Source organism: Jaculus jaculus, chromosome 3, assembly GCF_020740685.1.
Source record: "Jaculus jaculus isolate mJacJac1 chromosome 3, mJacJac1.mat.Y.cur, whole genome shotgun sequence".
NCBI classification, from domain to species: Eukaryota; Metazoa; Chordata; class Mammalia; order Rodentia; family Dipodidae; genus Jaculus; species Jaculus jaculus.
This window is the reverse complement of record NC_059104.1, coordinates 126,949,454-126,962,283: the sequence shown is the minus strand read 5'-3', so window position 1 is coordinate 126,962,283 and position 12,830 is coordinate 126,949,454. Positions and strand designations below refer to the sequence as shown.

The 12,830-nt window shown below is 44.9% G+C and overlaps 1 protein-coding gene across 2 annotated transcripts in view; it reads right to left on the bottom strand.

Annotated features, from left to right (window-relative positions):
* The window catches only part of Oca2 (OCA2 melanosomal transmembrane protein), a 263,060-nt gene that overhangs the window by 104,120 nt on the left and 146,110 nt on the right, over positions 1–12,830 (bottom strand). For both annotated transcript variants that reach the window (XM_004661944.2, XM_045146469.1), the window contains 2 exons: positions 4,634–4,693; positions 3,977–4,081 (listed from right to left, as the gene is read on the bottom strand). In XM_004661944.2, the coding sequence (XP_004662001.2) occupies positions 3,977–4,081; positions 4,634–4,693 (165 nt within the window). The remainder of the gene's footprint in view (positions 1–3,976; positions 4,082–4,633; positions 4,694–12,830) is intronic.

The following is a 12,830-nucleotide window of genomic DNA, read 5'->3' as shown; positions in this document are numbered from 1 at the left end:
AGTAAACTTCCCACAGTGTGATCCTACCAGTTCTGAGCTAAGTGTTTGAAATTCCCAGAATGATGTGATATTCTTCTCTAACCACTGAAAGAGGAGAAATACCATCAAAAATGTGAACAGGGGCTGGAGGGATGGCTTAGCAGTTAAGGCGTTTGCCTGCAAAGCCAAAGCACCCAGGTTCTATTCCTCAGGACCCAAGTTAGCAAGATGCACAAGAGGGTGCACAGTCTGGAGTTCGTTTACAGTGGCTAGAGGCCCTGGTGCACCCATTCTCTCACTCTCCCTGCCTCTTTCTTTGTCAAATAAATAAATAAATAAAAATAAAATATATTTTTTTAATGTGAACAGTTTCCACTGCTGCTGTCAGTTCATAGTCAACAACATGAATGTAGGTGCTTTGGAGACCTGACCAGACCAAAGATGAGGCAGGCTTCACGTTGCCTTTTGTATTCATAACCTTGAAACAATGGAGTTAGACTTACCCAGCTTTCAAACTGAACACCCCTCCAGCAGATTCTGCCCCTCATCAAGTAGGCAGGATCTTCCTGGCTGTATATTTACAAGCACTTTTTGTCCTTGGAAATAGCAACTGCACCTGCCTCTCTCTGACCTTTGAGGGCTTCCACACACACTACCCTGTTTTCAGAGGACTCCACAGCCAGGTAGAGTGAAGGCTCTTCCAATCAGAAGGACCCCTCTATAGGGAGAAATCTCAATTCCTTCCTAAGACTATTCTGATCATCCATTGGGTCAGAGGTCAGAATCATTGTGGAAAATCCCTATGTGGGGATTTCTTAGAATAAGCTGCCTTACCCTATCACTCTGCCCTCACCAAGCAGCATCCCCCACCCTGGAGTATGGGAAGTACTCCCTATACTCAGGCCTGGGAAATGCTCCCTACACTGGGGCCTGGACAGTATTCCCTATGACTACAACAGGGCCCAGGCAATACTCCCTTTATCAGGGACAGGGCAGAACTCCCTAAAGTGGGGCCTGGGTAGAATCCATACACCATGGCCCAGGCTATACTCCCTAAACCAGGGTCCAGACAGCACTCCCTACATTGGGGTCTGGGTAGACTAGTAGACAGACAGACTAGAGGGGACTCAAACAAAGAGTTACTTTAGGAAAGTACGCCACTGTAGTTCATTCACATTTTTATCCATTTACAAACATTGGTTAAATATCTTCATTGTGCCAAGTGTGATGCTGGTGAATGAAGACACAGCATGAAGCAATGAAGTTTATAGAGTTGTAGACAGCTCTTGATAGTGAGTTTAGAGAGTGACTTGGAAGAAGCACATGCAGATTCCTATGTGACACTAAAGGGTGAGCAAGGCTCCACCCTGCAGGAAAAGGCTTTAGATGCATGGATGGAGATACTGATGTCTCTGCATGGATGGAGGCACTGATGTCTCTGCATGGATGGAGGCAATGATGCCTCTGCATGGATGGAGGCTCTGATGCCTCTGCATGGATGGAGGCACTGATGTCTCTGCATGGATGGAGGCACTGATGTCTCTGCATGGATGGAGGCAATGATGCCTCTGCATGGATAGAGACACTGATGTCTCTGCATGGATGGAGGCACTGATGTCTCTGCATGGATGGAGGCAATGATGCCTCTGCATGGATGGAGACACTGAAGTCTTTTCTGTATTTGAAGAACTAACTTTTGAAGCTGGACACTCACTTCCTTTGCAGCATGCAACATGGGCTCTTCCAATCAGCCACAACTTTACCAGAGGCCAGCCTGGAAAACTTGAAGGACAGGCATGACAGTGACAGTTTGGGCAGAATGCAGATACCTCATTCCATGGACGGCATGAGAGGAATGAGCCCATGTACTTGGGCCAAGCCATAGAAACTAGAGGCTTTGGGGAGTAGCTCCACCCACTCCTATTTTGTCCCTGAGAAGATCTCAAAAAGTCCAAGAACTGTGACATGTCCTTAAATAACTCCTTTTCTTGAACTAACTAAAATGGGATCTATTGATTTGCTCTAATCAAGGCAGGAACATTCAGGAACAAGAATCTATGTTTGCAAGGGAGGAAACCTAAAGCACTGCCACTTTAAATGACTATTAACATCCCTTCCTGGCCTTTCATTGTTTCTATGTTGGCTTTCTGATAAAGCTCAAAATCACTTAGTCACTGTAATTCATTCTAGGTGACCATTCTCATCCAGTGCTAAATTCTGCCCTCAGAACGTGGCTCAGTCTGCTACTTTTGAACTTGTGACACATGAAGCAGCATGATCTCATACTGAGCCATGCTCAGGAATGTGCCCGCTTCTACATGAGATGACAACTTGTTTAGTACAAATGCAAATGAGTTTCCCTAATAAAATTACCTTGCCTTTCTTGTTCAGGAAGCCACTGCTTTGTGACTTATCCCCAGAGCTCTCCTCACTTGTACAAGTCCCAGACCTTTCAATACTTTTCATATCCTGACTGCACTTACTGGCTTTGCACTTGCCAATCTATTACATATTGAAAAGCTGATGCTAATATGTGCATTCCAAATAGAAATGGTCTGCATGAAAATACTAGGAATCTAGTCATTACTTACTAAAATTATCTACTCGAAAATGTAAAAAGTACAACTGAAAGGTGAATTTTAAAGAGGATTTTTTTTTTTAAAAAAAGGACTAAAAATAAAGGATCAGAATAAGATGCAGTAGACAGATGCTTGGAGAAGATGTATCAGATATTTATAAAAGAAACCAGCCATTGAAAAGTTCCCTAGATAATGAACCTTCAGCACCTCAGACAGGAATGAGGCAAACAATGAAAAGCTGTACTGATGTGCAGGAAAGAACAAGCTACTATAAATGACCTGCTCTATTAGGACAAGTGAATTAGGAAGCAATGAGTAAGCCAGCGATCTTGCTGGATGCTTCTGTGTATTCACAGGTACAGATTGCAGCTCACATGCACATAGGGAGATTTGAGTATTTTCACCTCTTTGTTTTATAATTTTACCTTTAAGACATAAAACATTTCAGATAAACATTCTCAGTTCCTCCCTTGTTGAGGGATTGTTGGTATACTCATATCTCCTGAGAGAGCTACCCACATGAATTTGAGTATTCAGTAGCACCATGTGAAAGGGACTCAGAGAAGAAGCTTGGTCTGCACATGGCAGTGCTGAGAAGAGAAGTGAACCTGACCTGCCCTCTCCCTTTACTGCCACTTCTGCTGCACTCATCCCTGGGAACGCTTGTTCCCAGTATGTTACAGCCCACCTCTCAAAATACCTGGATGGTGTGTAAGGATCACAGGGTGCTCTCAACACCGAAGAACAACAGAGAGAATTCCCCACCCCTCCCCACCATGAGGGAGCTCAAGGCAGGCTTCTGCTCCATGTTAACACCACTGGCCCACACAGTTGTGGGGACAGGATGCCAGTTCTTGTATGTATTGTATGCATATACCTCTGTTCCCATCTGTACTTTTTCACACCAGGGTTCATGGCTCCTGCCTTATGCCAAACATCCAATGATGCAGGAGACATCCCAGGAATAGGGCTCTTGGTGTTGTGGGGGCGGGGGAGCAGTACAAGAGGCTTAAAATCCCTGTCAGGCCAAGCAGCAGAAGCTCTGCAGACTGCTTGGAAAAGCACCTGCATTTGTAGAGAAAAAAAGATGGAGACTCTACCTTTTGGTATCTTTAAAGTTTTCTTTTTAAAAATGTGGGTGTTTTAGATTTTTCATTTGTTTTCTGAGAGATGCAGCAGCTTTCATTCAGTCTCCCAAAGAGCCAGTCTGACCTACTCTGTCAACTCTGGCTTAGATCCTGGGTCCCCAACACACCATCAGGCTCTTGGTGTTCCATGCCCTCCTGTGCTGGCCTCTGCCCATGTTTCATCATTATAGATGGGAGGTGGATGAAGGGGTAAGATTTATGCTCTACTTCACAGGAAAGAAGGGTGAGCCCAGAGGTGTGCAGGTTGAGGCTGGACCTCAGAACACTCACCATTGTGGCAGTGAATGGGATGTTGTCGATCAAGGATGAGGCTAGAGCTGAGACCCACATGATCAACACGATGGCAGCTGCGAGGCGCTGGTCCTCTGGGACCATCTGGAAGAAGCAGATAATGGTGGTGCTGTGTATCAAGCCCTGCACTGTTAAATCACATACAAGGCCACTCTTGTATCTAATGCACTGGAGATCTTCAGCATGTCTAACCTCAGCAGGAAAACTATTGGCACGTGAAGAAGCTTGGGCAAGTTTCTACAAGTAATGGAGGGTAACAGTTCCCAGGCAGATAGCTCTGTAGGACTGTGCATTCCTCACCCCCATCACATGGCTACACACACTGGTCCCTCCTATTTGACAGCTCAGCAGAGCCAAGGATGAGACAGTCTGCAGCATTCACTTACTGTCCACTGCTCCTTCTAGACAGATCTTAACCAAAGGCTGAAAGTAAAAGTGCAGGCATCTGTAATTATATATTCTTTAAGAAAAGTATCCCTTCATCTCTAGGCTACCCAGGACAAAGTAGATTTCCTGCTGTGCTTTTTACATAATTAATGTGACCTATTCTTACCCATTTTTTTTTTGTCCTTTTTAAAAAACACAAAATCAAAGAACAGTAGGTAGAACACATTCTATTAGCAGCATTTAATGTACCTTTATTAACAAAGCAGTCTGCTCTCCAATGTATTCTATTAAGTGGAGATGTGCCAAAGCCTAGAAAAAAGGATGGATGGTGAAGATCAGTTGAAAGATGAGAATATATACAGATTTTCAAAATTCTCTTTCAAAGAAAAAGAAAAGGGGAACATAAGGTAGACCCAGATTATCATTTCTTATAAAATAATAGACAAAATACAGTTTATAAATAATTCATTATCATATATTCACATGAAGCTTCACAGATAAAAGGAGCATAACAGCAGAGGCAAGAATGCCTCACTGATTTCTATTAATATCCATGTTAAATTTAAATGGAAGGTGATGTTTAAGACCTCTATTGAGAGGAGTTTGATGGTATACAATGAAATGCCAATATGCACAGAAATTTTTTCCTATGTCACATTTTCAATTAATTTTTAAAAGTTGAACATCCCAGTTTGTGTTTAAGAAGTACATACAGTTTTTACATCTTGTAAAAAAGGGATAAGAAGTCTTAGGTATGTGACAATTTTCACAGTATTAAACCTATAACAATTAGAAAGAAAGATAATAGAACCACCTGAAACATTCTGCTCAGACTCAGCCTTGGTCTCACTCAGAAAAGGATCACTGGGGGACAGGTCACTGGGATGGAATCATATGGGGGTGAACCCAGCTGCCCATTACCTCTATAGTACATAGCTTTCTCATTGGTATTTGATTGTGATGAAGAAATACTAAAATTAAAATGTAAGCTTAGCTGTTTAAATCTAAACATAAACTCCTGATGCATGTGAATAGTTTTTAGTTGGCCTTCATTAAAGGCTTTGGAAACCAAATGCTGGGATTTAAGCACATTTGCAATCCAATTTGCGTTAACAATAATGAGCTCACAAGGCTGATTTATCTATGGCAGGGTTTCCCATTTTCAGTGCCCTCAACATTTGGAGCCTGTGATGCTTAATCTTCATTTGTCAACCTGAGTGGGTTTGGAATCACTTAGGAGATACATGTATGGACACCCTGTGGGGTGCTTCCAGAGAGATTTAATTTAGGAGAAAAAAAATCCCACCTGAATTTGGGTGTCACCACTCTGAGGGCTGGAATCCCAAACTGAACTAAAAAGGAGGGTGGGGGAAGCAAGCAGAGCACCAGCACTCACCTCTCTCTGCCTCCAGTCTGTGTGTATAACAGACCAAGTGGCTCATGCTCCTGTCACCACAGCTGCAACCACCCTTGCCACCATGTCCCAAACACTGTGAACCAATTTTACCTTCAAATTGTGACACAAAATAAGATGTTTTTAAAGCTATTTTGTTGAGTATTTTGTCAATTCGATGGAAAAAAGTAACTAAGAAAATTAGTGCAGGAAAGCAGTGCTATTGCATGTATATTGTTTACTGTTCTACTTACTATGACAAAACACCTGACAAAAGCAATGTAAGAAAGAAAGGGTTTGTTGTGGCTATAGCTTGAAATACAGTCCATCACGGATGAGAAGGCATGACAGCATGAGCTGGTCACACGACATGCACAAATGTCAGTACCCCGCTTACTTTCTCCTTTTCATTGCATGCAAGACCCTAGCCCATAGAATGGGCTATTTATTCATATTTAGGGTGGATCTTCTTTCTGGAGATACTCTCATTGGCACCATGAGTGATTCTATATCCAGTCAAGTTGACAATGAAGATAACCCATCATGTGTGATAAACCTGACCATGTGCTGTGGTCTTCCCATCACAGTGGAGGAATCTTAACATTAACACACATTAAAAATATAAACTCCAGGGCTGGAGAGATGGCTTAGTGGTTAAGCGCTTGCCTGTGAAGCCTAAGGACCCCGGTTCGAGGCTCGGTTCCCCAGGTCCCACGTTAGCCAGATGCACAAGGGGGCGCACGCGTCTGGAGTTCATTTGCAGAGGCTGGAAGCCCTGGCGCGCCCATTCTCTCTCTCTCTCCCTCTATCTGTCTTTCTCTCTGTGTGTCGCTCTCAAATAAATAAATAAATAAAAATACTTTAAAAATGCTTTAAAAAAATTTTAAAAATATATATATATATAAACTCCAGATGCCAAAAGCATCTAGAAATAAGCAAGCAAGAAAATATGCACCATGGATATTTTAACAAATGAATGTTTCCTATCTCTTTTTGTTCTTTGTAAGTGAGCAAATCTAAATAGCATGTGCCATGTAACACAGCCTCAAAATATACAAAGTACAAAGAAATAGAAGGACCAGCACATAAAACCACAATCATTTTCAAAACTAAGCAAGAAAACTAACTCAAGAATTGCAATGGAAATTTAAAGTAATTTGAATAAATAAGAATGCAAATATAATTAAGTTCATATGAAAGCTGAACAAAGCTAAAAGGAAACTTGCAGTCATATATATTGAAAACTTTGAGCCAGGCACAGTGGCTCATGCCTGTAATGCCAGCATTTAGAAGGCTGAGGTAGAAGCAGCAGGTAAGTTAGAAGCCAGCCAGGGATATCAAGTGAGTTCCAGGCCAGCCAGAGCCAAAGCAACATCCTGCCTCCAAAAAGCCAACCAAAAGAAAAAAATATACATAAAACATAAAAATAAAAAAGCTAAGCATCCATCTTTAGAAGCTCACAAAAGACAATAGCTAGCCCCTTTATCCCGCACAGAGCAAAGGACTTGCATCTTGCTTGGGACAGTCTCCTGTAAGTTCCTGCAGACAGATTCCTTTAGAAATCCTCTCCCAGACCTCTGGTCAAGATGGTGTCCACTTAACCCCCTTCACCTCCCAGGGAAGGAAAGGCAAGATATTCGGGGTTCTTAGGGGTTGTAGATCCTAGTAGGTCTCCAGTGGGAGGGTGCTGAGGAGCACAGTAGGGAATCCGCTGATTCCCACGCTCTGGGATAACCCACCAGTCCCCCAAACTCCTCAAGCTGGCGTCCCAGCTGCTGTTCCAGCCTCCACCCACCAGATCCCTCCTGCACTGCTGGCAGGTTACTGGGTCCCAGGCCAGCAGGCTAGCTTTCACCTACCTCCGGGGACTTTACCATCACTAAGATCTCCAGGCGCCATCCCAGCTGCCAGCGTGCCTTGCAGACCAGGTTCCTCCTGCACTACCAGCAGGCTACCCGTTCCCAGGCCAGAATACCCCGCACCCGCTTCCTGTGGCTTTCCCACCACTGAGATCTCCCTGCACCATCCCACCTGCTGCCCCACCATGCATGGACCAGGTCCTCCTGCACTTCCTACAGGCTACTGGGACCCAGGCCCCAGACTACCTTGCACTCTCCCTCCCTCCCTCAGTTTTCTCACCCTTCCTGCCACCAGGACCACCACCCATCCCCCAGCATCACCTGACCCGCAGCAGTCCCATCTCCCTGCCTGCCATGTCACAGGACCCAGCAGTCCCATCCACCCCCAGCCACGTGGTGCCAACAGACCCCACTGCCCCATCCCCTCACCCTTCAGCATCACAGGACCAAACAATCCCATCCTCCCCCTCTGCCAACCCACTGCAACACCAGTCTGCTTTTTCCCATCCCCTTCTGGCCCCTGTCCCCTCAGGACATCTAACCATGCAGTCCCATACCCCAAACACAGACCAACAAGCCTCTTCATCAGGTCCTCAGGCCCACACCACAGCCTCCAGGGCTCTTTCCCTCTGAGCAAATAGGCTCCATTGCCATCAGAAACCTAATTGAAGTAAAGATGAAAAGGAATAATCACTGGACTGGGGAAATGGCTTAGCCATTAAGGTGTTTTCCTACAAAGCCCAAGGACCTAGGTTCAATTCCCCAGGACCCACATAAGCCAGATACAGAGAGGGTGCATGTGTCTGGAGTTAGTTTGCAGCGGCTGGAGGCCCTGGTATGACCATTCTCTCTTTCTCTTTGCCTCTTCCTTTCTCTCTCTTTCTTTCTCTCTCTCTCTCAAATAAATAAAGAAGTAAAATATTTTCTTTTAAAAAAGGGAATAATCACTGAAGACACTTCAAGGGTAAACTACAGCTTCCTCCTAAATTAAATAAGATTCCTCCACTGTGATGGGAAGACCACAGCACATAAGGGATAACATGAAAAGTCAAATGCAAGTAAATCCAACAAGATTGTCCAGTCCCACAATGGAAGTCTCTAAATAAAACATAAAAGAGACAATAGGATCCAATCCCCAAAGTGAAGACACAAGCTACTTAACCCTGGCCAAGCAAATAGCAGAACTTGCAGAAAACCAACAAAGATCCAATAATTATATAAATTCTATCTTTACTAGATTAGACCTAATAGAAAAGAACCAGGAAGAGGACCTCAATAATCAGCTGGCTAAGCTCAATAAAGACATAAATAAATGCAAGGATGAATTCCAAGAAGTATTAAGAAAATGAGAAAATGACGGGAAAAGGAAACTCAACAGAGAGTAGGCTACCACACATAAAAAGCAGTAGAAAATACAAACCAAGTTGAACAAGTCAAAAAATCTATAGAAGCTTTCAAGAATTGAGTCAGCCATGTGGAGGATAGAAAATAAGAACTGGATGACAAAAGGTAAGAAACAGTTTGTGAGTCCAAAAGTTTGAATAACTTCAAAATTTTTGTGAACAGAAACTGAGGGAACTGTGGGATATCCTTAAACATCCCAACCTTCAGATCATGGGAATACCAGAAGGGGAAGAAATTCAGACTAAAGGCATGGAGAACTTATTCAATGAAACTGTTAAAGAACCCCCCCCACACACACACACACACATGATCAATAGAAAGTTACAGGAAGCTAACAGAATGCCAAACAGATTGGGCCGAAGGAGAAATTCTCCAAGACATACTATCATTAAGATTCTGAACATCAATAACAAAGAGACAGTCCTAAAAGCAGCTAAGGAGAAACAACACAGTACATATAAAGGTAATCCTATTCAGAATTACTTAAGACTTCTCAGTGGAAACCCTGAAAGCCAGAAGGGCCTGGAATGGAACACTGCAAGGTGTAAGAACTTATGACTTCCAACCCAAGCTATTCTACCCAGCAAAAGTATCCCTCATAATAGATGGTGAAAGAAAAACTTTCCACAATAAAAGTAAACTTAGATGCAAAAAGATCCTGAACAAAATCCTTGCAAATGGAATTCAACAACACATCAAAAGCATTATCCACCTTGATCAAGTAAGCTTCATCCCAGTAACACAGGGTTGGTTCCACATATGGAAATCTGTCAAAGTAATACACCACATAAATATGCTTAAACACAAAAACCACATGATCTTTTCAATAGATGCATAAAAGGTCTTCAACAAAATATCCATATCCCAGACCCAGTGGGAAGCAGAACCCTCCCCTCCAAATGGTATCGTGAAAGGGGAAATGGGCAAACATGGGGGACTAACCAGCAAAGACACACGCCAGTACTAAGGGGGAGGAGCTGCCCCTGAGGCAGGCACCACATTAAAGGAGTGAGGCAACCAAACAGGCCTCTGACCTCATCTCTCTCCCCTGCTTGAATATATTTACTGGTGTGTAAAAAATATATAAACAAGCTGCTGAGGATGTAGCTCAGTTGGCAGACCACTTGCCTAGCTAACATGCAAGAAGGCCTGGGTTTGATCCTCAGTACCACATCAACTGTGTTGTGGCACATACCAGTAATCCCAGCACTCAGGGAGTGGAAGAGAGAGGATCAAAGGTTTAAGGCCATCTTTGGCTACATAGCAAGTTCAAGGCCAGCCTGGGATACATGAGACCCTGTCAAAAAAAGAAAAAAAGAGAAAGAGAGAGAAAGAAAAAAACTAAGCCCCCATTTACAAAAACAGTGACTGAAGGGCAGCCATTAAGTAGCCAAATAAGGGGCAAATTAGGCTTCCCATCCTCACTTAGTAGGGATGAGCCACTGGGTACAGAAACCATGTGTGGGCCTGTCTGCTACTGAAGCCTAAGGAGCAGGGCAGGGACAGTGAAATTACATGGCATCCATTTCCCAGGGAACAACTTCCTTGAGACACTCCCACCCTTGTACAAAGAAGCCTCTCCAGGCACTGTTACCAGGTGGGGTTGGGGAGGTGTACACTGACAAAAATCTTTGGGAGGCAGGAGGGGGCTAAACAGAACGTTCCAGGTTAATTGAAAGTCAAGTTCACTCAAAATCTCTAGTAAGGGACTCATAGGCCTACAGTGTCCCCTCTACAATATGCAGAGTAGAAACCCTTACGTGGCCCTTTACCAAGCTAGACCTTTGTCCGAAGTTCCGCTATAAGAGGGACATGAACATCAGGCTTTTGACTAAGAAGCCCAATCAGAGAGACACACTGGGCTCCTGAAGAGGCACCTTAAAAAACTGAACCTGGCAGGTCGGCAAATTCCTGGCATGTCTTAAGTTGGTGCTGACACCAGGCTTGGTAGCCTACAGGTTCCCAAAGACCAATCTGAAATGGAGAGAACTGGCGGCAAGCCCAATAACAGACTGGGATGAATTGGCTCCCTCAGTCTTTCCTCCAAAAGTAGATCTGCCAGATTCCTCTAAGGAGCAAATTTTGCAAGCATCACTTGCCCGTAAGACAGTTAAACCAACAAGAAGACAGTAAGTATTGATTTTCTGCTGACTCTGGTCTGCATGGAAAGAGCCTGTTTGGGTTTGGAAAGCGGGGAGTGGGGATGGCACCTGTGTAGAGAACTGCAGTTGGCAAGCAGGGTTCTGATGACAGCAGGGCCTACAATGCGGGGACTTCATGTGGAAGCAGCAGGGCCACTCCCACCAAGCCGCCCGAGGTTTATAATACAGGGACTTCATGTGGAAGCAGCAGGGCCACTCCCACCAAGCCGCCCGAGGTTTATAATACAGGGACTTCATGTGGAAGCAGCAGGGCCACTCCCACCAAGCCACTCGAGATTTTGGTCACAGGTCACACTCCAAGCACTGGGGCAAGCCTGACCATACTGGGGTGTGGGCACAGGCTCTTCCTGCACAAGGAAAAAACATGGAAATTCAAAGGACAGCAGAAAGAATTCTTGAAACTCCATCAGCTTTGAGCTTCTTATTGCTTAGTCAGAAAAGTTTGGCGCCAAAGGACAGATGAAGGAAGACCTGGGTTTGATCCTCAGTACCGCACCAACTGTGGTCAAGGGCTTCTCCTGCAGTGTTGGGATGGGAGAAAAGCACAAGGCCTGGCCCTGCAGCTGCAGCCGAGCTCCCGTGTTCCTTCAGAAGCTGGTGGTCCTGGCTAGCACCTGGAGCCCTCTTCCTGTCACCTGCAGTGACCCCACAGGCACCAGAGCATAAGGCTGTTTCACTTCTGTGTCACCAAAGAGAAAGACAAGTCCTCACAATTTTGGCACAAGGAAGGAAGGTGGCACAATGCTAGAGAGATGCCAGCAACCAGCTACCACTCAGAACATTGAGCTCCATGTCTGGCTTTCTTGAAACTGGTTAGTTCCTGAGGCTTGACTTAGTGTGTAGAAACTTAAAAGGAAAATGGTATGAGTCCTGAGTGGACGGTGACTGCACCTGAAGCAATTTGCAGATGTTCTAGGACACTTGCCTCTAGGGGAAATGGAGATGAGAACAGGAACCCCCACCTGAGAAAGAGATAAGAGAGAAACTTACACAGCCCTGGGGGAGGCCCCTATTAAGGTAGTGATGCTGAAGTTGGGCTCCCTGGGCTGGGGAGGGAGGTTGTTGTGCTCCCAATTATAGTAGCACTCCCCCCTTTGTTTTCCACTCTGGAGAAACTCCCATTTGTGACTTATTTTTAATGCATTCAATATTTAGAACCTTTGCGAGTGAGAGATCTCCAGAGTTAAGGTCTGAGGATCTTACTCACTCCTGTTACTGGAAGCAGGCTGGCAAATCAAATGACAGCAACGCCTACTCCCCGAGTCCTGGAAGTCTCACATGGCCCTGGAGAGGAAAAGAAACAGCCAGGAACAGTGAAGGCTGGAACAAACAGGGCTCAGCTAGGACAGGCCCTCAGAGAGGGCACAATAGGAAGAGCCTTGCCCAGGCAAAAAGGACTGGGCAGCTTAGCAGCACTTCGTAACTTGTGGAGCTAATGTCCTTGCACAAACATAAGCACAAGCAGAGAATCCCTGAGGGCAGATTGTGAGAAAGCAGCTGGGCTGAACTGCGAGGCGGGGGACACACAATCCGCGTCCCACTCCTCCCTGTACCTCAGCACTGCCACACTCAGCTCAGGCCCAGGACGGCAGCTTTGCCAGAACAAACCAGGCCCACCACTCCATATT